The 22,155-nt window shown below is 29.3% G+C and overlaps 4 protein-coding genes across 6 annotated transcripts; 1 reads left to right on the top strand and 3 right to left on the bottom strand.

Annotated features, from left to right (window-relative positions):
• The first annotated feature begins 1,050 nt into the window (after positions 1-1,050).
• LOC127284974 (uncharacterized) lies at positions 1,051-2,873 on the top strand. Its single transcript, XM_051310716.1, has 2 exons — positions 1,051-1,220; positions 1,826-2,873. The coding sequence occupies exons 1-2, from the start codon at positions 1,146-1,148 to the stop codon at positions 2,291-2,293; spliced, it is 543 nt and encodes a 180-aa protein (XP_051166673.1). The 5' UTR covers positions 1,051-1,145; the 3' UTR covers positions 2,294-2,873.
• A 2,576-nt stretch (positions 2,874-5,449) lies between these two features.
• On the bottom strand, positions 5,450-6,863 carry LOC127284963 (uncharacterized). The gene is made up of 3 exons (XM_051310701.1): positions 6,652-6,863; positions 6,073-6,438; positions 5,450-5,964 (listed from the first exon to the last, which is right to left on the bottom strand). The coding sequence occupies exons 1-3, from the start codon at positions 6,718-6,720 to the stop codon at positions 5,518-5,520; spliced, it is 882 nt and encodes a 293-aa protein (XP_051166658.1). The 5' UTR covers positions 6,721-6,863; the 3' UTR covers positions 5,450-5,517.
• Positions 6,864-6,885: 22 nt separating this feature from the next.
• LOC127284961 (uncharacterized) lies at positions 6,886-10,469 on the bottom strand. 2 transcript variants are annotated; one of them, XM_051310699.1, is made up of 4 exons: positions 9,890-10,469; positions 9,373-9,726; positions 8,807-9,287; positions 6,886-7,524 (listed from the first exon to the last, which is right to left on the bottom strand). In XM_051310699.1, the coding sequence occupies exons 1-4, from the start codon at positions 9,953-9,955 to the stop codon at positions 7,502-7,504; spliced, it is 924 nt and encodes a 307-aa protein (XP_051166656.1). In that variant the 5' UTR covers positions 9,956-10,469; the 3' UTR covers positions 6,886-7,501. The 2 variants fall into 2 exon arrangements, with proteins under 2 accessions (XP_051166656.1, XP_051166655.1); XM_051310698.1 differs by lacking the exon at positions 6,886-7,524 and having other exon boundaries at positions 8,636-9,287.
• A 140-nt stretch (positions 10,470-10,609) lies between these two features.
• On the bottom strand, positions 10,610-12,648 carry LOC127284965 (uncharacterized). Of its 2 annotated transcripts, none has more exons than XM_051310704.1 (3): positions 12,472-12,648; positions 11,680-12,042; positions 10,610-11,078 (listed from the first exon to the last, which is right to left on the bottom strand). In XM_051310704.1, the coding sequence occupies exons 1-3, from the start codon at positions 12,538-12,540 to the stop codon at positions 10,635-10,637; spliced, it is 876 nt and encodes a 291-aa protein (XP_051166661.1). In that variant the 5' UTR covers positions 12,541-12,648; the 3' UTR covers positions 10,610-10,634. The 2 variants fall into 2 exon arrangements, with proteins under 2 accessions (XP_051166661.1, XP_051166662.1); XM_051310705.1 differs by having other exon boundaries at positions 12,441-12,598.
• Positions 12,649-22,155: the final 9,507 nt, after the last annotated feature.

Genomic DNA, 22,155 nt, shown 5'->3' with positions numbered 1-22,155 from the left:
TTATAAAATGGGATAAATAAATATTCTTACAATTTTCGAATTTTTTTGTCGCATAAGTATTTTTAATTTAAGTAAATATTTGTAATTAGTGTAGAAATTAAAAATAAATTATTGTAATTTTTATATTAGGAACGACTTCAAGCACGCTTCATGTAAAGAGAATAGAACTCGTTGAAATAATCAACCGTTCAAATAGCAGTAAATTCGATGAGAGATTTAATTTTTTAACTGAAGAGATAATAAAGCGAACACAATGTGACGGAAAGGATATTAATAATTTAAAGCATTATTTATCTTATTTTAAATCCCAATATCAATCTCGTTGATTTTTTCAAAAAATATCTGCCATTTTGTATCTGCTATTTTGTAGTTTTAAAAAATTGACTTTATATTCGTAATCAGCGATCCTAAAAACACACGAATATCTAGTTTCAAACGATTTCGTTGAAATTTAAAAAAAACATCCACCATATTGGATCCGCCATTTTGAATTTTTAAAAACTGACTTCATATTCATAATCAGCGACCCAAAAAACTTTAAGATTTTTAATGTCAATAATTTTCAATGAAAAATACATTTAATGCCAACTTTTTTAACATAATGCCCCACTGTGTGAGGGTGAGATTGAAAAATTTGAGTGAGACTGACAGTGAAAAATTTTTTAGTGAGTGAGGGATGATTAGGCATAATGCATTGGATAATTGAGCAAACAATTAAACATATAATGTCATAAAAGTGGTAAAGATTATTAATATTTAAAATTTTTTTATAATTTTTAAAATAAAATTACCTAACACACTTTCTAAATGAAATTTAAAAAAAAAGTGCAAACTAAAATAGTCGAATTTCATTCTCGTGACAATTTATTGTCAATCTCACGAGAATTCATTACAAAAGATGTAAATTTACATATATACATATATATTGATATCATTATTTTCTATTTTATCTTATTGAATGTGCAATGTTGTTTGCCTTGATTTTTGACGAAGAGAGGCGTACGACATAAGCATCTTGTAAAATCGACAAATATAAAATGATATCAACAGTAGATTCTCAGTCTTTTGCGAACATTCATCGGATTATCCTTTATTTAAGAGAAATAATTATTATCTGTTAATTTTTTCGTACCTACTAAAATAAAATGCAATTAATTTTTCAAATTAGTTTTGGAATTTTCATTTTATCACAAATTTTAGTTGCTGAAATCAATATACTGGTAATTAATACAGATATAATTTTTTTATTTTCTTTTATAATTAATTTCTTTTGGCAAATTTTAGAAAAAACTAAATTGTGCGGATCAAAAGAACCGGTTATAACTTTTTTTAAAACTTTGAAATCGTTGGCCTCTGAATTGAAAAAAAAGTTTTCATTAGTTTTCTGAAAGTATTTATTTTTATCAAGAATATGTAAAAATACCTAACGGAAAAATGAGATTCAAATTTAAATTTATTGGCCAGTAATTTTTAGTTTAAAAAAATTATAACCGGTTCTTTGATTGGGACCCTTAATTACCTTATAACTAATGCGAAAATAATTTAGGTTTGAATCATAAACAACAAAATGTAATATTAATTTTTTTGCTTTTAAAATGCAATTTTGTAAGTCATAAGAGATGCTTTTATAAGATATCAAATAAATTTTTAAATATATAAATAAAAGCGTCAATTTTATATAAATTGTGTTAAGATAAAGTTGAATAAATAGATTCCAAATAATAATTTCAGTTCTTTTTTAATTTAAATCTTCGTGTACCGGCTACTGACATTCAATGTGTGATTGTAATTTAGGTTTATGAGAAAAAAATAATTATTTTTCCAGATTCCACCTGATGAGCCATGTCCAAAAGGATTGGTATTCTATCCATCGGATGAGAATTATACGACACTAATTTGCGACTGTGTAGACGATTGGCTACAAATTTATCATCCAGATACTGATTTATGCTACTATCCATATACACAAGGTCCATGTCAACCTGGATATTACTACGTGTTACCAAAAGGAGAAGAAGTTGCCAAATGTGAAGAAAGTCCCTGTGATGAAGGCTTAGTTCCATACGAAGGTGGATGTTACAAGCTTGGAGTTTCAGAGCCTCCATGCAAGGCAAATGTAACTTACCTGACAATTGAATTGCTCACTTTGGAAATAAAGTGCTTGGAACCAATGGGTCGAGTTGCTGGTTATGTTCACACAATTTATGGTGGAATCATCAATGCACCACTCAAGGAATGCAGAAAGGGAAGTCGTCGAATTTTCTCAGGCAAATGTAAACGTGAATTATTCTAATGTTCTTGAAATTTTCTAAAATTTGAAATATTTACAGTTTTTTTGAAGTATTTGGTGTTGCAAAAAACTGACAAAAAGAAACATTTTTTCTATATTATTATTGTAAACTATATTATGAAAAATAGTTACAAAAAGCAAATAAAAATTCTAATTTTCAGAGACTAGATCGGCTATCACATCCTATTTAATCAATTTAAAGGTTTATTAACTTAAATAACCTGCATATAGTAGATATTATGTTTAATAATTGTAACAGGAAATATTATTTTAAAATATTAAACAAAACTTTTTATATAGTCGGCTAACATATTAGAAGACTTGGGCGAATTTTGTTAAGGGTTGATCCCTGATTGTTGTCATAGCAACGGAGCGTGCGCGAAAATTTTCGCCGACAGAGTGCGCACGTACGATGGAAAAATCATTCCTGGATCAACCATTGTAAAGAGTGATATCGCGATAAAATATTTTATATTATAATAATTGTGTGAGTATTCCTGATTGCGGAGGTACCTTATCGTTTGGATAGAGTATACTGTATACTGTAATTAAATTTCCGATTATTAAAACCAATTGTCGACAACGCTGAGTTTTTATTATTTAGGTTATTTCCATTTTACCCCTCCTTTTCTTGTTAAAATACTAAAGTAAATGTTAAAATCAATTTTCTCTCTATATTATAAAAAGATTTCGCCGCCGTTTCAGTACCCCTTTGACCTTGACCTTTGCCCTCAAAATTTAGGTCAAATTTAAGAGCAGTTTTGACCCTTGACCTTTGACCTCCTTTGCCCTCAAAATTTGGACCTTTGGCCTTTGACCCATGTTTTTGACAAGGTTAGGTAAGGGTGAGCCAACCCATGTTTTTGACATGGATAGTACAATAGTTGGTTACACTTGAAATGGAATGACTCATATGAATATAGCTGCAAGTCCCTCCCCCTTCTCCCCCTCCCTGGCAAAAAATGACCTAAATTTTAAGGTTATGTTCGTTTCAAGACTCTGAATAGAGCAGCAAGTCGTTCCCCTTCCCTCATCTCTCTCCGTATTTCCCGCCAAAAATGACATAAATTATGAGGTTATGTTCATTTCAAGACTTTCAATATAGCCGCAAGTGGAGGTAGATTTCCTGCCAAAAATGACCTGAATTTAAAGGTTATGTTCGTTTCAAGACTGTGAATATAGTCGCAAGGCTCCTTACGTTGAAGGAGAGGTGTATTTTTTGCCGAAATTGAACTAAATTTTAAGGTTAATTTATTTTGTCAGGCAACGACCAAGAAACAAACATTACCTCAAAATTTAGGCCAAAATTTGGCGCAAAAAGACAAAGGAACAAACATAACCTCAAAATTTAGGTCAAACTTTGAAGAAAAATGACCAAAAAACGAACATAACCTTAAATGTAGGTCAAATTTTAGCTGGAAAATTTAAAAAATTAGATAAATTTTGTTTTAAAAATTGAAAATAATAAAAATTATTGTTAATTAAAATCGTAAATGACATTTAAAGAAATAAATGGGTCAATCCATTATATTTCGACTGAAGTCGTCGCTGACTAATTTTTAAAAATTATAATACTTTGCAGGAATGATTTTGAAGTTATCAAGATCACGAAATGAAAAGAATTTTATTAAAATTTTAATTATTTATTGCAAAATATGAATTTAAAGTATATGAGGTGCTGAAAACTGCCAATTTTTTAGCCATTAGAAAATATGCAAAAATACGTAGAATTTACCATAAAAATAAAAAATTTTTTTTGTAATTTACTAAGAATGAATAAATTTATCATTATCAATTGATGTAATTATTTAAATATGTGAAATAATATATAAAATATGATTTTCAAGTTCGCCTGTCAAATAACCTAAATTTGCAAATTTCATCTATAAAATGTGAGAAAGAGAAGTCATTAAATTGAAAAAAACCTTACCAAATATAAAGTACTTGTGACTAACTTTTAGTTTTTCTTAGCACTTTTTTCCTTTTTTCTTCATAAATGTGAAATAAAAAGCAATAAAAATTGGCACTTTGCTTATTTTCACTATTTTCAAATGTAAATAACTTTCTTGGAGAAAACTGAAAAATTACAAAACTTGGGCAATATCTAATTGATCACTAACTACACACACTGGAAAAAAATTCGCTTTGGTCCCGAAGATACTTTTTGAGATAATTAAGTTTAAACTTTTCACAATTTTTATCAGGTTAATACATGTAGTTTTTTAAGAACGAAGTTAGGTTTTATTGGTTAAACATTTTGAACTAACTTCAATTTTATAAAAATCACATGCATTAACCTGATAAAAATTGTGAAAAATTTAAACATAATTATCTCAAAAAGTATCTTCGGGACCAAAGTGAATTTTTTTCCAGTGTGTGTATTTAGTGATCAATTAGATATTGCCCAAGTTTTGTAATTTTTCAGTTTTCTCCAAGAAAGTTATTTACATTTGAAAATAGTGAAAATAAGCAAAGTGCCAATTTTTATTGCTTTTTATTTCACATTTATGAAGAAAAAATGAAAAAAGTGCTAAGAAAAACTAAAAGTTAGTCACAGCTACTTTATATTTGGTAAGGTTTTTTTCAATTTAATGACTTCTCTTTCTCACATTTTATAGATGAAATTTGCAAATTTAGGTTATTTGACAGGCGAACTTGAAAATCATATTTTATATATTATTTTACATATTTAAATAATTACATCAATTGATAATGATAAATTTATTCATTCTTAGTAAATTACAAAAAAAAATTTTTATTTTTATGGTAAATTCTACGTATTTTTGCATATTTTCTAATGGCTAAAAAATTGGCAGTTTTCAGCACCTCATATACTTTAAATTCATATTTTGCAATAAATAATTAAAATTTTAATAAAATTCTTTTCATTTCGTGATCTTGATAACTTCAAAATCATTCCTGCAAAGTATTATAATTTTTAAAAATTAGTCAGCGACGACTTCAGTCGAAATATAATGGATTGACCCAAATAATAAAATATTAATAATAGTTTTAAATTCCAGAAATTGTCTAAACATTAATTCAAACATCTACAAAACCAATAAAAAATAGGGGGTTGGCGCGCGCAGCCGCCCTAGTATTTAAAATAATTAAATGTTCACTGGGTTAAAATTAACAATATAAATTTTTATCACAAAGTGTTTTATTAAGAACTGTTCATATTACCTGACTGGCAATTTTAGACACATTTCCCCTAAAATTTAATTTCATTGAAATGTTTTTTTACAACCATTAAATGCTCGTCGAGTACCTGGTGGACAAGTTCTAATTGGTGCAGTTATGATACCATCACGATGTTGAAAAATGGGAAATGCTATTGAAAGCACACATTGTAACTGTGAAGTTTTTCCATCAACGCCTAAATAATGATTGTTAGGGCAAGGAGATCCGAATTTGTATAGAGGATAACAACCATCTTCAAAAGGAACAAGACGGTCATAAAGACAAATATTTTTTTCACACTTTGCTTCTTTTGCGCCTGGAGGATGAACTAAGAAATATTCTTCAGGACATGGTCCTTGTCTGTATGCTTCATGACAAGAATTTGTTTTTACGTCATGTAAAAAACCTGGATTACAACCACAAATCCATTCTGTCTGATTATCATTCGCAGGCACAAGCATCGAATTTTTTGAACAAGATTTTGATATTTTCTGAAAATAAAAATATATTTATATACTTTTTCAAAGATTTGGAAAAATTTTTAGCTGCTTCAATACAATAAAATTAGACTTCTAATATTGTGTTTTCAATATATATACCAATTTCAACATGTCGCCGACATAAGGCTCATCACTGCATTCTATTTGAAATGTGTTTCTATTGACAATTAAATGATGTGTTTGTACTTTACAGGGTATTTCAGATACCCAGAGTAAATAACATTTGCCCTGGAATGGAACAAGTCCGTCCAAAATGCATGGATTTTTTTCACATTTTGCTAATTTTTCGTCTGAAGAAAATATTAAGTAATGTTCAGAAGGACATGGACCTTGTCTGTATGCAGCGTAACAAGAATTATCACTAGAATAATTTAAAAAAGTATCCAGGCATTTGCAAATTGTTTCTGAATTGTTTTTACCATCATTGTCAAGTACCATATTCTCTGGACATGAATTCTCGTTTCTCTAAATTAATAAAATTTTATATAAATCTATAAAAATGCGATAAATCAATTATTTTTTAATTAAAATGGAATTTTTCAATTGGGTTAAGTCAGATAATTAGCAGTTGTTAGGGCATAAATTGAATAGAAATCAATTTTTTTTCATTAATTAGTATATATTAGATTTTTTTGTAGATTAAATATTTTGTTGGCTTTAAAGTAAGTTACTGCTTACTAAAATGTTATATGTTGAAAATGTCCAAGAAAGTTGTAAAAATGCACAGAACGGAATTATTGACTTCATGTTTTATTCACTTAATTGAGAAATTAACTGTTGTTCTAATTACACGGAAAATAAAAATGTTTTCTACTTAGTTAAATACTATGAATGTATCAAGCAACTGTATATCTCCAGTGACTGGATGCAAACTTAATGAGAAATGAAATGACAATATAATTCTATAAACTCTGTTATAAAGTTAAACATGTTTTTATTTCAAGGAAAACCAGTAAATAAATACATCCGAAAACGCATGACATATCCTTAGTAGTTTAGCTTTCAATTTTATAAATGCTATCTATATTATATTGTAATGGAAAAATATTTCTTGACGTTATTTCGAGAAATAAAATTATCAAATATCCTAGAATAAGGGTAAATAGGGTCAATAGTTTGCCTCTGCGATCTTATATCGATCATAGCGCTAATAGTTCAATATATTGTCGCATTACCAAAATTTACTGGTCCGTAACTTTTTCCGGATTCCAAATTCCAGATCCCACTTTCAAAATTCCGTATTCCATTTTTCCCATTCCGTATTCCACTTTTAAAATTTCGGATTTCACTTTTCATATTTCGTCCCAGATAGCACGGAAACTTGCGGCAAGCTTACCGTGCAAGCTTGTCTGAGCTAGCGAAGTGTCCCACCCAGGACAATCTTGCCGTGAAACCTTGCTGTAAGCTTTCCAGGAAAGCTTGCTGCAATCTTGCCATGAAAGATTGCTGCAAGCATACTAAGAATGATTGCGGCAAGCTTGCCGTGAAAGATTGCTGTAAGCTTGCTACGTAAAGTTGCAGGAGAATTTCAACAAGCTTCTGGAAAGGTTGCTGCAATAATAAATATTATTATTAAATTAACAAATGTTTAATACATTTAAAAAATTTTATTCATCTTTTCAATAAATATTTTCATATTTTAAATAAATTTGATAAAATATAACAATAATAACATTGATTAATTAACAAATAAAATAGAAAACACAAAATTTCTATTTAAAAGCATTTTGAAAAAGCCCGCCGTTTTTCAACTGTTTTTCAACTCATAAAAACAGTCGAGGGTTAAGAGCAAGATTTTTTTATTCTCTGATAGTTGGTCGAGTAGGTTCTCGGTTAGTGTCTGTCGAACCCGGGTTCAATTCCCAGTCCCCTCAAATTTGTTTCGAAAATTTTCTCGTTAAGTTTCCAAATGAAAATAAACAGGACATAATTAATAATAATAAACGTCACAAGGATTTTCAAATTTAGAAAACAAATAATTTTTTTTTTTAATTTAAAATGTATTTTTTTAAAATTGCAGCAAGCTTGCAGCAACCTTTCCAGAAGCTTGTTGAAATTCTCCTGCAACATTACGTAGCAAGCTTACAGCAATCTTTCACGGCAAGCTTGCCGCAATCATTCTTAGTATGCTTGCAGCAATCTTTCATGGCAAGATTGCAGCAACCTTTCCAGGAAAGCTTACAGCAAGCTTTCACGGCAAGCTTGCCCTGGGTGGGACATTTCGCTAGCTCAGACAAGCTTGCACGGTAAGCTTGTCGTAAGCTTGCTGCAAGTTTCCGTGCTATCTGGGGTATTCCAAATTCCACATTTCGGATTCCATGTTCCAATTACCACATTCCGGATCCCACTTTTCACATTCCGTATTCCTTTTCCACATTCCGGATCCCACAATCCAGATCCCACATTGTGGATTCTATTTTCCACTTTCAGAATGTGGAATCCGGAATGTGAAAAGTGTAATCCGGAATATGGAATCCGGAATGTGGAATCTGAAATACGGAATTTTGAAAGTGGATCCGGAATGTAGAATACGGTATTTTAAAAGTGGAACCCGGAATGTGCTATCTGGAATCGGGAATTTTGAAAGTGTGATCCGAAATGTGTGAAATATGAAATGTGGAATACGGAATGTAGAATACGAAATGTGGGATCCAGAATGTGGGATCTCGAAAAAATTACGTAATTGACCCCTGTATATATCCACAATATATTTTCTTGACAAATATAAGATTTTAAAATGATTAATTTAAATTGTCACATACTAGGCAAAATCCAATTAACTATTAAATTTAACTAAATACACGTTTGCAACCTAGAAAATGTCTTCGACTACCTGGAGGACATGCTTTCTGTGGAGGATTTATAATTCCAGGTTGTTGTGAAGTGGATAACAATCCTCCTCTTAGTTGGTATATGTTTTTATTCTGTTTTGGCAGTTTGCTAACTACGCGATCATACTGTTTTGACAGTTGACTAAAGTGAATACACATTAATTGAAAATTATTTCTGCTGACTGTTAAAACTTGAAATTCATCAGAGCATGGAATTCCACTTTTGTATATTCGATGACAATTTCCTTCGAAAGGCACCAATCCATCATCATGACAAGGATTTTCCTCACATTTAGATTCATTTCCCGATGGAGAAAATATAAAATAATTCCCTTCCAAACAAGGACCCTGCCTGTATGCTTGATAACAGGATTTATTTTGTTCCGAAAATATAAATGTTTCTTTACATTCACAATTGTATTGCGTATTATTTTCATCCACTGGAATCATATAGGTATTCTCTGGACAAGATTTTGAGGATTTCTAAAAAAAAATGTAATTATATTAGATATAAGAATAAAATAAAATAACTTTAAAAAAATTTGCGGTATTTTTTTTTTTTATTTACCAAACGATCAATGCTGCCTAAATATTTAGAACTGCCACATTCAATTTGAAATTCTTTGTTGATTCCTAAATACGTGTTATTATCTTTGCAAGGATTTCCGGATTTCCAAAGAAAGTGACATTTTCCATTAAAAGGAACAAGACCATCAACATCACAGGGATTTTTTTCACATGTTGCTAATGCTTCTCCTGGAGGAAGTATAAAGTAATGTCCAATTGAACAGGGACCTTGTCTATAGGCATCGTAACAAAAATTATCCGAAACATGATAGAGAAAAGTATCTTTGCAATCACAAAATTCTCTTCCTTCTTCAGAAAAAAATTTCATATTTTCTTTACATTTTATAAACGAATCCTAGAGATAAAAATAAATTTTTCTGTGAATTATATTTTTGTAACAAAAGTAATAAGAATTTTAAAAAATAATTTTAATTATATCTCTGGTAAAAATTTCTATATAATATTCTAAATTAAATTAATCAATGAATAATATTGTATAGTTAAAATTTATTGCTTACAGCAGAAATATTGAAGACATTGTAGATAAGCACAAAGAAAACACTGACTTTAAATAATATTTTCATTTTAACTTTACACTTAATCACAATAAATTCAGGTAAATGTTTTACACAATTTCTTAGTGAAATAACACTTTTAAAAATGAAGACAATCTTTGTAAGTTAATTTATATTAAATTATTGATAAATACTAGTTTTTGTGATTTATACATATCATTTAACAGGTTGTGATCTTATGTTTTGTTATCACTAAGGTTTATCAATTACATCTACAAATAGTTTATATACATAATTATATAATTCTTAGAACTCATGTTCTATTTGATATTTTTTCTATGTCAATTATTTTGCATAATTATGCGTTAAATAATTAAATTATTTTCGTGTATTTTTTACAGACTAATAAAAGTAATTTTAACCCTAATAACACAAAATATCTTGGGATATATTGATAATATCCCGCAGATATCCTAGGGATGTCCTTTGGATATCAAAAGGATCTCTTAAGGATATCCAAAAAATCGGCCTAAGATATCCTGGGGACCATTCTAGGATATCGACCATTGATATGGATATCCTAGGGATATCCTTTTGTTATGAGGGAATTATCAATTTTGATAAATACTTAGAAATATTTTACAACTCCAGATCCCGCAGTATGGACCATAAATGGGTAATTTATAACTTTTTAAAAAAGATAAATTAAAAAGAAATCAAAAATATTTTTTTCGAGTGTTTTTTTTTTTTATTGAAAAACTTTTTTGCAGTCTGTAATTACTCTTCGACTTCCTGGAGGACAAGCTTTTTCTGGAGCATTTATAATTCCACCACCACCTGCACCCGAAGGTGGACGATAAATGCATTTTAGTTTAAATGTTTTTGCCGTGACTGTCAATTGAGTACGAGAATCAGCACAAGGAGGTCCAAATTTATAAATTTCATGACAATGTCCTTGAAAAGGAACATAACCATCTTCTTGACATGGATTTCTTACGCATCTTGGCTCTTTTTGTTCTCGAGGAAGTACATAGAAGCTTCCTTGCTTACATGGTCCCTGTCTGTATGCCTGATGACAAGAATTATTTTTTGCCGAATAAATATAAGTTTCTTTACAGTTACAAATGAAATTCGAATGTTCATTATCTGTTGGTTCTAGATAAGAATTATTTGGACAGTTCTTGGATATTTTCTGAAAAGAGTTATATTATTGATTGAATTATATATTTTTTAAGAAGATTCTTATTCTATATTCAAATTTATTTTCCCTTTATATTTAAGAGGGGTTGTAATTTTCGAAAAATCGATTTTTTTGCATTTTCTTAAACTATATGTTTTTAGAAGTTCGTCTTTAAATGATCCGGTGAAAAAGAAATGAGATATACAGGAGGCATTTAAATTTTAAATATTAATTTTAAAATACTTTTTTCTCGAAACATGGACACTTTTTTCAAAATCGATCTAAACACCAAGGATCCTTATCTTATATATTTCCTAAATCCGAAAGATTGTGCGAATCGATACAAAAACGCGATTGCAAAACAAAAAGTAGGAAAGTAAGTACAGTGGCGACTTTGTGCTCCCTGCATGCTTCTGCCATCTGACGGCGGCAGAACGTAATAAACCTGTCATTATATTACTTTCCTACTTTTCGTTTTGCAATCGCGTTTTTGTATGAATTCGCACAATCTTTCGGATTTAGAAAATTTATAAGATAAGGATCCTTTGTGTTTTGGCCGATTTTGTAAAGTGTTTTTATAGGATCAAGTTAAAATAACGAAAATCAAAATTACCAATTCAATCCAGCTACCAATGTATCTTCTGTCACTGCACTCTATTTGAAAATTATCATTGATTCCTAAAAATAAAGTTTCGTTTTTACAAGGATGTCCTGATTCCCATAGAAAATGACATTTTCCATTAAAAGGCACAAGGCCGTCTATACGACATGGATTTAATTGACATGTTGCCACATTCTCTCCAGGTGATAATGCGAAATAATATCCTGATGGACAAGGACCTTGTCTATAGGCGTCATAACAAAAATCATTTTCAGGATGATATAAAAATGTATCTTGACAGTCACAAAACTGTTTAGTACTATTTTCACTAACTAAAAAAGATTGCATATTCTTTGGACATCGTAGAAAATTCGACTGTAAGAAAAACGTTTTTTTTTTTTTTAATTTTAATTAAATTTTTTATCTAAATTTTATGTTAAATTGATAGAAATTTTTGAATAATTCTCTGGATATGCTTCATTCAAATTAATTGAAAGACATAAGAAAATAGTTTTTCAGATTCTGCATTATTTTTTAATGAAATCACTCTATCGACTAATTGCCAATGACCCGAAACGAACTCAACTGAGCTTACGTCATTGGAATAAAATAAATAAATTCTCAAAACTATATATTTATAACACTTTTATTTTTAAAAATGTTTTAAAAAAAACTGAAAACGAATTGTTAACCTGTAATTAATTACTTATTTTTATGTTCAATTAATTTAAAAATAAAATGCATAAAGAACAAAATTAAATTAATTTACTCACAAATAATTGAAATATATTTTTTATTGCTTACTGGATTTAAACTGCTTGAAATTTGGTAGATGTGTGAAAGAAAAACACTAATTATAATCAACAATTTCATTTTTATTTCACTTGTTGACAAATAGTACCTATCAATTTATTGAAAGATTTTATTTTGTTAGTGAATGAAACTTCAAGAAACTAAATACCATCTTTATAAGATCATTTATATAATAACGAAGACTCATCAAATCAATTGGAAAATCGTTTTCTTCATTATTCAAGAAACCGGTTTGAATTTATCCGAAAAATAACAGAGAACAAAATTATTTAATTGTTTTTTTTTCATAATTTATACACTTTTTCCAATAAACTTAGTGTTTTTTCTTTGAATAAAAGATAAGACATTTATCATTTTTCATCTTGTAATATAGTTTTACAGAAAATAATATTAATGTTTTAATAAAATATTACCTGTATTTCTCTTTTTCATTAATTTTTAAAATATTTAGAAATAACAATTACAATAAAATTATAATAATTTATGATTTATTATTATAAAATCTTAGTATTTATAATAAGTGTTTTTAATTTTTTATATGATTGTATCCTGATACAATTATGACGCATCATGTGATGTGTTTAGGAGACGATATTTTAATACAATGTTTGCCGTGAAACTTCTATAATAATAATTTTATTAGTGTCTTCCCTATTATGAAAAATAATTATTGGAATAATTAATAACAAAATTATTTGGATATTTACTGGAATAACTGTTAGATTAATTACTGGAAAGTCCAGAAATTTTTTCCCCAGATGTATTTTTTTAGTAAAACAAAATTTTTTTTTTAATTTCAATGGAATTGTAATTTTGGGTTAAATATATTTCAATCATTTAATTTACAATAAAAATCTATTGCCTAGACATAGAGGAGCTGTAGAAATAACTTAGTCCGCAACAAGTTAATTTTTAAGATGTGTATGGCTAAAAAATTACTGGATGAGTTACCGCAATAATTAATTCAGTTGTTATTCCAGTAATTAACACAGTATTTATCTCAATAATTATGCTAGTAATTAACTATAATAATCTTGGTATTCATTCATTCATTCATTCATTCATTCCGTCCGGACCCCTGCTGGGTTTTCGGTGACAGAGAAAAGAACAAGTTATGGAGAGAAAAAGGTATATCTTTATTTTGCAAATGAGGGTTAGCTTGACCTGCAATCTGTTAAGAAGGATTAATTAATAACTCTGAGGACCCTGGTAATTATTTCTTTCTCCCTTTATCACGTGAAAAAGCTATAAAGAAAGTGTAAAACTGAATAGGTAACGCATACCTTTCTTTCTTACACCAAGAAATATAACATAAGTACTTCTTTGTTTAACATTGCGTTTCTCTATCTAGACGATTGAAAATGGCATAAGAACATCATCGTCTAAAATCTTAATCTTCTTTCATTTTTGTTTTAAAAATAAAAAAAAAATTCATTTATATGTATATATGTATGTAGGGGAGAGTGACAAACAGTGGAACACTTTTTTTCAAAGAGATATTAATATGTCAATTTTATATATTTTTGGACACTTTTTGGTACTACCATAAAATTTCAAGTTTTTGGAACTTGATACATTTTTCTTGTTTTTAAGGTTTGTGTTAAACAGTGGGACACCTATTATTAATTATTAAATAATGAATAATTGTTTCAATAATAATATTCTGCTTCATACTTTGTAAATACATACATATATATGTTTTGCATTAAATAACGTTAACAAATGTATCAAAACACTCATAATTTAATAATATTTTAAATTTTTATAATTTTTTATTACATTTCATTATGTACTCCGAGTTAATCTTCATTAACAAAGGTTCTATTGGCCAAGGGTTGGTACATCTTTATTTTTGTATATAATAAATGTGAAAAAAGAAATTATTACCTGGGTCCTCAGAGTTAATCCTCATTAACAAAGGTTCTATTGTCCAATGGTTGGTTCTTTTGTGGTATTTGTTCCGGGGTTTTAATACAGGTATAAATACGTATATATGTCATTTATAATGAACTACTGATTACTCATATAAGAGTGTCCTTTTTGCACTTAGTGGCTGATCAGTAGTTACTGATTCATAGTTACTTATAGTTCTCTCATTCTTTTGGATATTTGGTAGTTTTATTGGATAAAAGGCAAAATTAATTATATTGGATTAAAGTAAAAATTGGTTATATTGAATTAAAGGAAAAATTAGTTATATTTAGTAAAAGGTAAAATTAGTTGTATTGAATTAAAGAAAAAATTGGTTATATTTAATAAAAGGCAAAATTGGTTATATTAGAGAAAGTGAGCAAAACGGTTAAAGATATTTAGATTTTCATGCATCAAAAATAAAATTAAACGAAGTATAATATGGCCAACATTAAAGAGTATGTTATTTTAAGTGATAAAGATTTAAAAATTATTGAAAATAGAAATAAATTGTTAAATTACATGCATATGTACAAATATGAAGATTTATTAAGAAAAGATTCCAATTCTTTTTTTAATATGCAAAGTGCTTTGTATGTACAAATTCTTGATTTTATTGTCCCAATTAGAGACGGTGATAAACATATTTAAATACTTTTTAGCGGTAATAACAATTATGGTCACTGAATTTATGTCTATTACTATAGAGTAAGGCTTTATATTTTTGATAGCCTTAATAAGGGGTGTTTAAATGTGCAGCAAATAAAATATTTAATTAGATTGTTCCATTTTAAACCAACAGTAGTTTTTGAAGCTGTTGATCAACAACCTTTTGGTAGTGTTGAGTGTGGAGTACATGCAATAGCATTTGCAACATCTATATTATTTAACGTAATGCCAAACCGTGTAAATTATGAAACTGATAATAACAAAATGAGAAACCATTTTAAGTCAATGTTTGAAAATAATTACTTAAATCATTTTCCGACAGTAAGAACGTCTCACAATAGGAATTCGATAATAGAGAATGATTAGAACCGTCTTTTCATAAATTGAACTCAGGAACATAAAAATTATATTTTAAACTATTGTTCTGTTTTTAATACTTTTCCCAGTAATAATATTAACAGAGTTCTATTAACACAAGAGTTAAAAATTAAACATTCTTTAAATGACACTAGTGAAAAGAAAATAATTCGTACAACTTATAATACTGTGAACAAAATTTTACCACATGAATATTTAACAATGAAAACTTTTCTGAGTAAAGAAAATGATAAAAAGATAAATCGAGCAATTAAAGAGAAGGGAAGAAAAAGGAAGGCAAGGCGCAAAGTTACATATGAGCAGTAAATAATAAGACAGGAGAATGAGAGATTGAGAAAACGTAATCGTAATAAAACAGAAATAAAAAAGAAAGAGCGCAAAAAAAATTTGACATGCAAAAAAAAGAAATTATCTATAAAAACTGAAGATGGAAAGAAAATACGCAAGGATAAAAATTTGGCATGTAGGACAAGAAAAATATCAATGGAAACTCAAGATGAAAAGAAAGTGCGTCAAGAAAATAATTTGTCATGTAAGAAGAAAAAATTTTCTACGGGAACGGAAGATGAAAAGAATGTGTGAAGAAAAGAATTTGACATGTAAAAACGATAATCGGAATAAAAAAAGTGCAGGAGTTGCAATAATGTCTTTTGAAGATTTAGATGAAAGTAAAGTACCACAGAATTATTTAGGTTTAATAAATGTAGAATGTAAGTTTTGTAACGCGTTACATTTTTTGTGTGAAAGACCGTAACATAGATACATCACGGAGGAATGTCCCCGTGAAAAGGACATTATGATATGTTAATTATCTGAGCCAATAATGACAGCGCGATTCTGATAAAAGATATTAAAACACTTTAATGAAATGAAAAGAAACTTGTTTATTATTAGAAACATTAAAAATAGTACAAAAGCAAAAAAATACTCTCCGTGCGCACTCGTCACGAGACAAAACAGTTTTATAGATAAAACAATCGTAGTACAGAAACTACTTAGCGACGACAGCGCCATTGGCTGTTCAGTAAACTGATTCAAACAAATGACAAAATACTAAATTGCATCTTTTTCAACATGATATCGCCTGAATGTCACAAGAATATTCCCAGTTGATATCAGCTTGACATTCAAGGAATATTCCGTGCTACTTGGGTGGTAGATCCAATATAAAGAAATTTTTTTTTACATTTCTAATATTAAATTTTTTTGAAAAAAAATGAATAAAAAATATGGTTAATGGGTAAGAATTCCTGAAGTGGCCCCCTAATATTTTTTGTGTAATAGAAAAAAGTGATACCCACATATTTTGGTAGTCCATGATGTCACTAAGAAACCCCTGAAACGATTTTTCAAAATTCGAATTTTTTCATAAGTTATAAACAATTAAACTTTTTTGCAACGTTTTGGAAAAAATTCTGTATCTGGAAATTGGCCGAACCGATTTTAATAAAAATTGGTTTGGAGAAAGATTAAGATACGTACTTTTGATAAATAAATAAATTATGAATAAAAAGTATAATTTGTTTAAACAAATTATATTGTTAATTTTTAACTTTATAAATTAACAATGTTCTCAATCGATTTTTCCAATTTTTTTTATAGAATCATAAAAAGGGACTTTTCACGATTCCATGACAAAAATAAAAAAGTGGGATTCTCAAAAACTTTAGAAGATACAGAATTTTTAGTCTTAACGCGCGCGAGTTTTCTGAGCAGCTCACGCATACGGCGCGCCATCTCCCGCGCGCCCCGCGCCAACCAAGACTCCATATAAGAGTTCCCGATTATAATATTTTATTAACTCAATTAAACTAAACAGTTGTTTATATGTATTTTATTATTCATATCATTTTTGTTTATATTTAATAATTTTTATTATTTATAAAATTTCTGTTTATAATAAGTTTCTGATTATTTAATTTTAATGATAAATTTTCAACGTTTTTTAATTGTTTTGTTTATGTATCAATGAATAATAAAATATATTATTATCCTTTAATTTGTTGATGGCTGCTTTGCACGAAAAACAAATGAACTGTCCTATTAAATTTTTAAATCTATAATTCCACGAATTAGGCACTTTCACAAGATTTTTATAAACTGCTTTATGTTCGTTTTTTTTCAACGGGTTGCAGCAAGTAGTTGCTTTTGGCATATTTTAAGATTTGTTTTTATAGCACATACGCGAAAAAGTAAAATTTTTAATATACAACGTGAAAAATACTAATCGAAACAACAAACACGGACTTACATTTATGTATACGTAAAGAAAATACTATGATCTAAAAACGAAATTATCATGTTAGGTGAATGACCAGACGATTGTCGCGATTCTTTTGTTTTCACGTGAAAACGCGCAAATTTTCATTCAGTGCGCATAAACGTGAAATTTGTTAAAATTTTGATAGCAAACGTTAAACAATGCGGTCTAGAAAAATAAAACACGGATTCGCAATAATATATTTTATTATTCATTGATACATAAACAAAACAATTAAAAAACGTTGAAAATTTATCATTAAAATTAAATAATCAGAAACTTATTATAAACAGAAATTTTATAAATAATAAAAATTATTAAATATAAACAAAAATGATATGAATAATAAAATACATATAAACAACTGTTTAGTTTAATTGAGTTAATAAAATATTATAATCGGGAACTCTTATATGGAGTCTTGGTTGGCGCGGGGCGCGCGGGAGATGGCGCGCCGTATGCGTGAGCTGCTCAGAAAACTCGCGCGCGTTAAGACTAAAAATTCTGTATCTTCTAAAGTTTTTGAGAATCCCACTTTTTTATTTTTGTCATGGAATCGTGAAAAGTCCCTTTTTATGATTCTATAAAAAAAATTGGAAAAATCGATTGAGAACATTGTTAATTTATAAAGTTAAAAATTAACAATATAATTTGTTTAAACAAATTATACTTTTTATTCATAATTTATTTATTTATCAAAAGTACGTATCTTAATCTTTCTCCAAACCAATTTTTATTAAAATCGGTTCGGCCAATTTCCAGATACAGAATTTTTTCCAAAACGTTGCAAAAAAGTTTAATTGTTTATAACTTATGAAAAAATTCGAATTTTGAAAAATCGTTTCAGGGGTTTCTTAGTGACATCATGGACTACCAAAATATGTGGGTATCACTTTTTTCTATTACACAAAAAATATTAGGGGGCCACTTCAGGAATTCTTACCCTAATGCATACTAGCAACGTAGTCGGCCGCTTGCGGACGACAAAGTTGCTAGTTATATTATAATTTTGAAATCTTTTAACGATTATTGATCAAAATAAACGTGTATCGTCCACATTATTCGAACACTTAATTTATCTTTATAAACTTACGCTGAAAACCAAAGGGAAATTGGGACCAAAGAAATCATCGCGGTGTAATGATGAGCAAACAATATTCGAGCAAGAAGCAAAATCACATATATAATATATTCACATAAAATACCTTCAAATTAAAGCAAGAAATAATAAAATAAGCGTTTACTTTATTCTAAATTTAATTATTAAGTTTCTATATAAAATAATTTCCTGTCATTAAATAAAACAATTAATAATTCAACAACAATAATTGACAAAGAATATAAATGGATTTATTAAAAATAACACTAGATTAGATACAATAAAAGCGTGAAATGCGATTTTTAGAAAAATATAAAATTTCCCGAAATGCGACTTTTCAAATAGAAGATCCAGAATCGAATGACAAATTGACGATCACTTTCCCTTAGATCCCTAATCCGAGAGAGGAGTACGATTCTTCCTAGTCAACCTCATCGCTCCATTCGTTTCCTTGGACGACTTTGGTGGCAACAAATATTTATATGGAAACTCATAACGACGCTGACAATCGGGCCTTTAGGCGACACACATTCATAATTCATTAACGCGGAAAAACTGCTAGAACACAGGTTCATAACACGGTGACATTATTAAAATATCTGTATATAATTATTTCAGCAGCAAAAACAAAAAATGAACACAGTAGTATAGCAAGGGGGCTTCTGCCCCAGGTTCTGATCTCGGCTAAGTACCTGCAGTCGATAACTACTCGGTCGGTAATGCAGATTTCTACTTTATCAACAGTCGGTAAGGTAGGAATCTGACAAAAATTTCAACTCGGGCGATAAGGTAGGAAACTGTTTTACCGACCGAACATTGAAGTTAGTTTACCGACCACCCAATAGATGGCGCTCACTTCAGAGTGTGTTGCCGACTTTGATTAACCTTTTAATTAAAAATAAAATTATTCTGTTTTACTGAACATTGAAGTTAGTTTACCGACCACCCAATAGATGGCGCTCACTTCAGTCTGAATTTTTTGTCAGATTCCTACCTTACCGACTGTTGATAAAGTAGAAATCTGTATTACCGACCGAGCAGTTACCGAATGCAGGTACTTAGTCGAGATCAGAACCTGGGGCAGAAGCCCCCTTGCTATACTACTGAACACTAATAATCAATCAAAAGTATAATAATCATCGAATTCATGTATTTTGGGATGTAAAAGAATTTTCCAGTTTGTACAAATCGATTAGACTTTGAAGATTCGATACTTGTGGAATGTATGCAGCATCCCACTTTTGACTGATACCAGATTCAATAAGAGCTGATGTAATATACTCAAATTGTCTTTTATAAGGTGATCCTCGTAGAAGATACAATACACCTGGTCATACTCCAACAGATTGTTTCAAAATTTTTATTTTCGATTGATTAATTGTATTTCGATCATTTTGAATGATCAAATGTGCAGAATCTTCTCGTCCATCAAAATTTCTGCACATTTATCCAATGATTCTGCAGAAAATATTCTATTTTTCAGCAGTATTTGATAGGTATCATTTGTATTACTTTCTTTATTTCATTCATTATTTCCATGTTTGATTATCGTCAAATTTGCGTCAAGTATGTCTTCAAATGTTTCCATTTCTTTGATAGCTGTTTTTTGTAGTTGAAGACTTGTTAATGTGGTAAGAATATACGACGGCTGGAGAAAAAAGAATATTATCATTGTTATAAATACTATTTTCTCTACAGAATTTTTCGGTTCTTTTGGAATGTAAAATCCGAGTACGATTTGAACAACGTTCATCAGTTTCCAGATGCGTTGGTCAAAATTGAAGAATCTAGCTATCAACCAAGGTAACAAAATCAAGCACATGATGTTAACTACTTTCATTAAATTCCACTCGGTTGTTAAAGCTTGATTTAATCATAGCGGACTAAATAGGTGTAAACTCGATCGTTATGTCCATTTTTTTGGCATAGTATGCTCCATTTGAGTTTGATTTCAACCAGCTTGAATAATTACACAGGTCCACAAAATAAATTCAATGAAATTCAATACTTTGACCAAACATGATGTATTATATGTTTTTGGGGCCGCTGATCACGAATCTGAAATCCGTTTTGCTCCATCACGTCAGGATTTTTTCCTAACCTCAAAAATATGTTGGATTTTACGTTGCAGACAACATTTTGTAAATATTGACGGATTTATCTCAATCTTGGTATCTAGGGGTTTTTGGGGTCGCTGATTACGAATTTGAAGGCATATTTTCAAAATACAAAATGGCGGATCCAATATGGCGGACGTAGTTTTAAAAAAAATTGCATTTTTACAAAACTTGGTATCTAGGGGTTTTTTTAGGTCGCTGATTACGATTTTGAAGTATGATTTTCAAAATCAATAGATATAACATGAGTTCAAGATATGTTTTAGTTTGCAATTACCTACATTCAGCCGTACCCAGGAAGAAACGACGTGGACGTAGCAGGCTTCTGTTCCCTTCGGGGTGCTTGTTTATGGTGAGTTTTTTTGCCTCTCACTATTCTTAAAAGGAGATTGACTGGGGTCGTAAGTGGAGAATTAGCTATTAAAAATGTCCGATTTTTTTAAAGCCTGCTACGTCCACGTCGTTGTTCCTGGGTACGGCTGAATGTAGGTAATTGCAAACTAAAGCATATCTTGAACTCATGTTATATGTATTGATTTTAAAAATCAGACTTCTAAATCGTAATCAGCGACCTAAAAAACCCCTAAATACCAAGTTTTGTAAAAATGCAATTTTATGCATTAGGTTAGGAAAAAATCCTGACGTGATGGAGCAAAACGGAATTCAGATTCGTGATCAGCGATCCCAAAAACATACAATACACCAGGTTTGGTCAAAGTAACCTTTCATCGAATTTATTTTGTGGACCTGTGTTATATATCATATTCACCGCAGTGAAATTCATTACTTTTGAGAAGAACAGCATTAAATTGACATCAGGGCCGTGGACACACACAACATGTCTTGTAGAGTTTCGTTCGATATAGGCATAAGGTGGAAAGTGAAAGAAGTACACTTTTATTTTGTATCCATTCATGTTAGTTTATTTGGAAACAAACTAATGCTTTTTAGGAATGATCTTTTATAAGACCTTTCAGTGAATGGATTGTAGTAACGCAAATTAACGATTTTCGGTTGAAAACATTGAGCTAGCAGTTTGTTACATTTTTGAATTTTAAGCTGAAGAATAGTGACATTCAGAAACTTTTTAGACCACAACAATTTGAAAAATTATTGATATCTTGTATGTTGTGTAACTTGAGTAAAAATCAAAACCTTTGGACGCATTTTTGGATGAAAGAATTTCGCAATTGATTTCAGTACCTCAAATAATTTTGATGAGTTTCCGTACTCACTTTGGT

The sequence above is a fragment of the Leptopilina boulardi genome, unplaced genomic scaffold, assembly GCF_019393585.1.
Source record: "Leptopilina boulardi isolate dan_hultmark-lab unplaced genomic scaffold, ZJU_Lbou_2.1 LbouV2_327, whole genome shotgun sequence".
Taxonomy (NCBI): Eukaryota; Metazoa; Arthropoda; class Insecta; order Hymenoptera; family Figitidae; genus Leptopilina; species Leptopilina boulardi.
The sequence above is the reverse complement of the archived record's forward strand: the minus strand, read 5'-3'. Positions and strand labels throughout refer to the sequence as shown.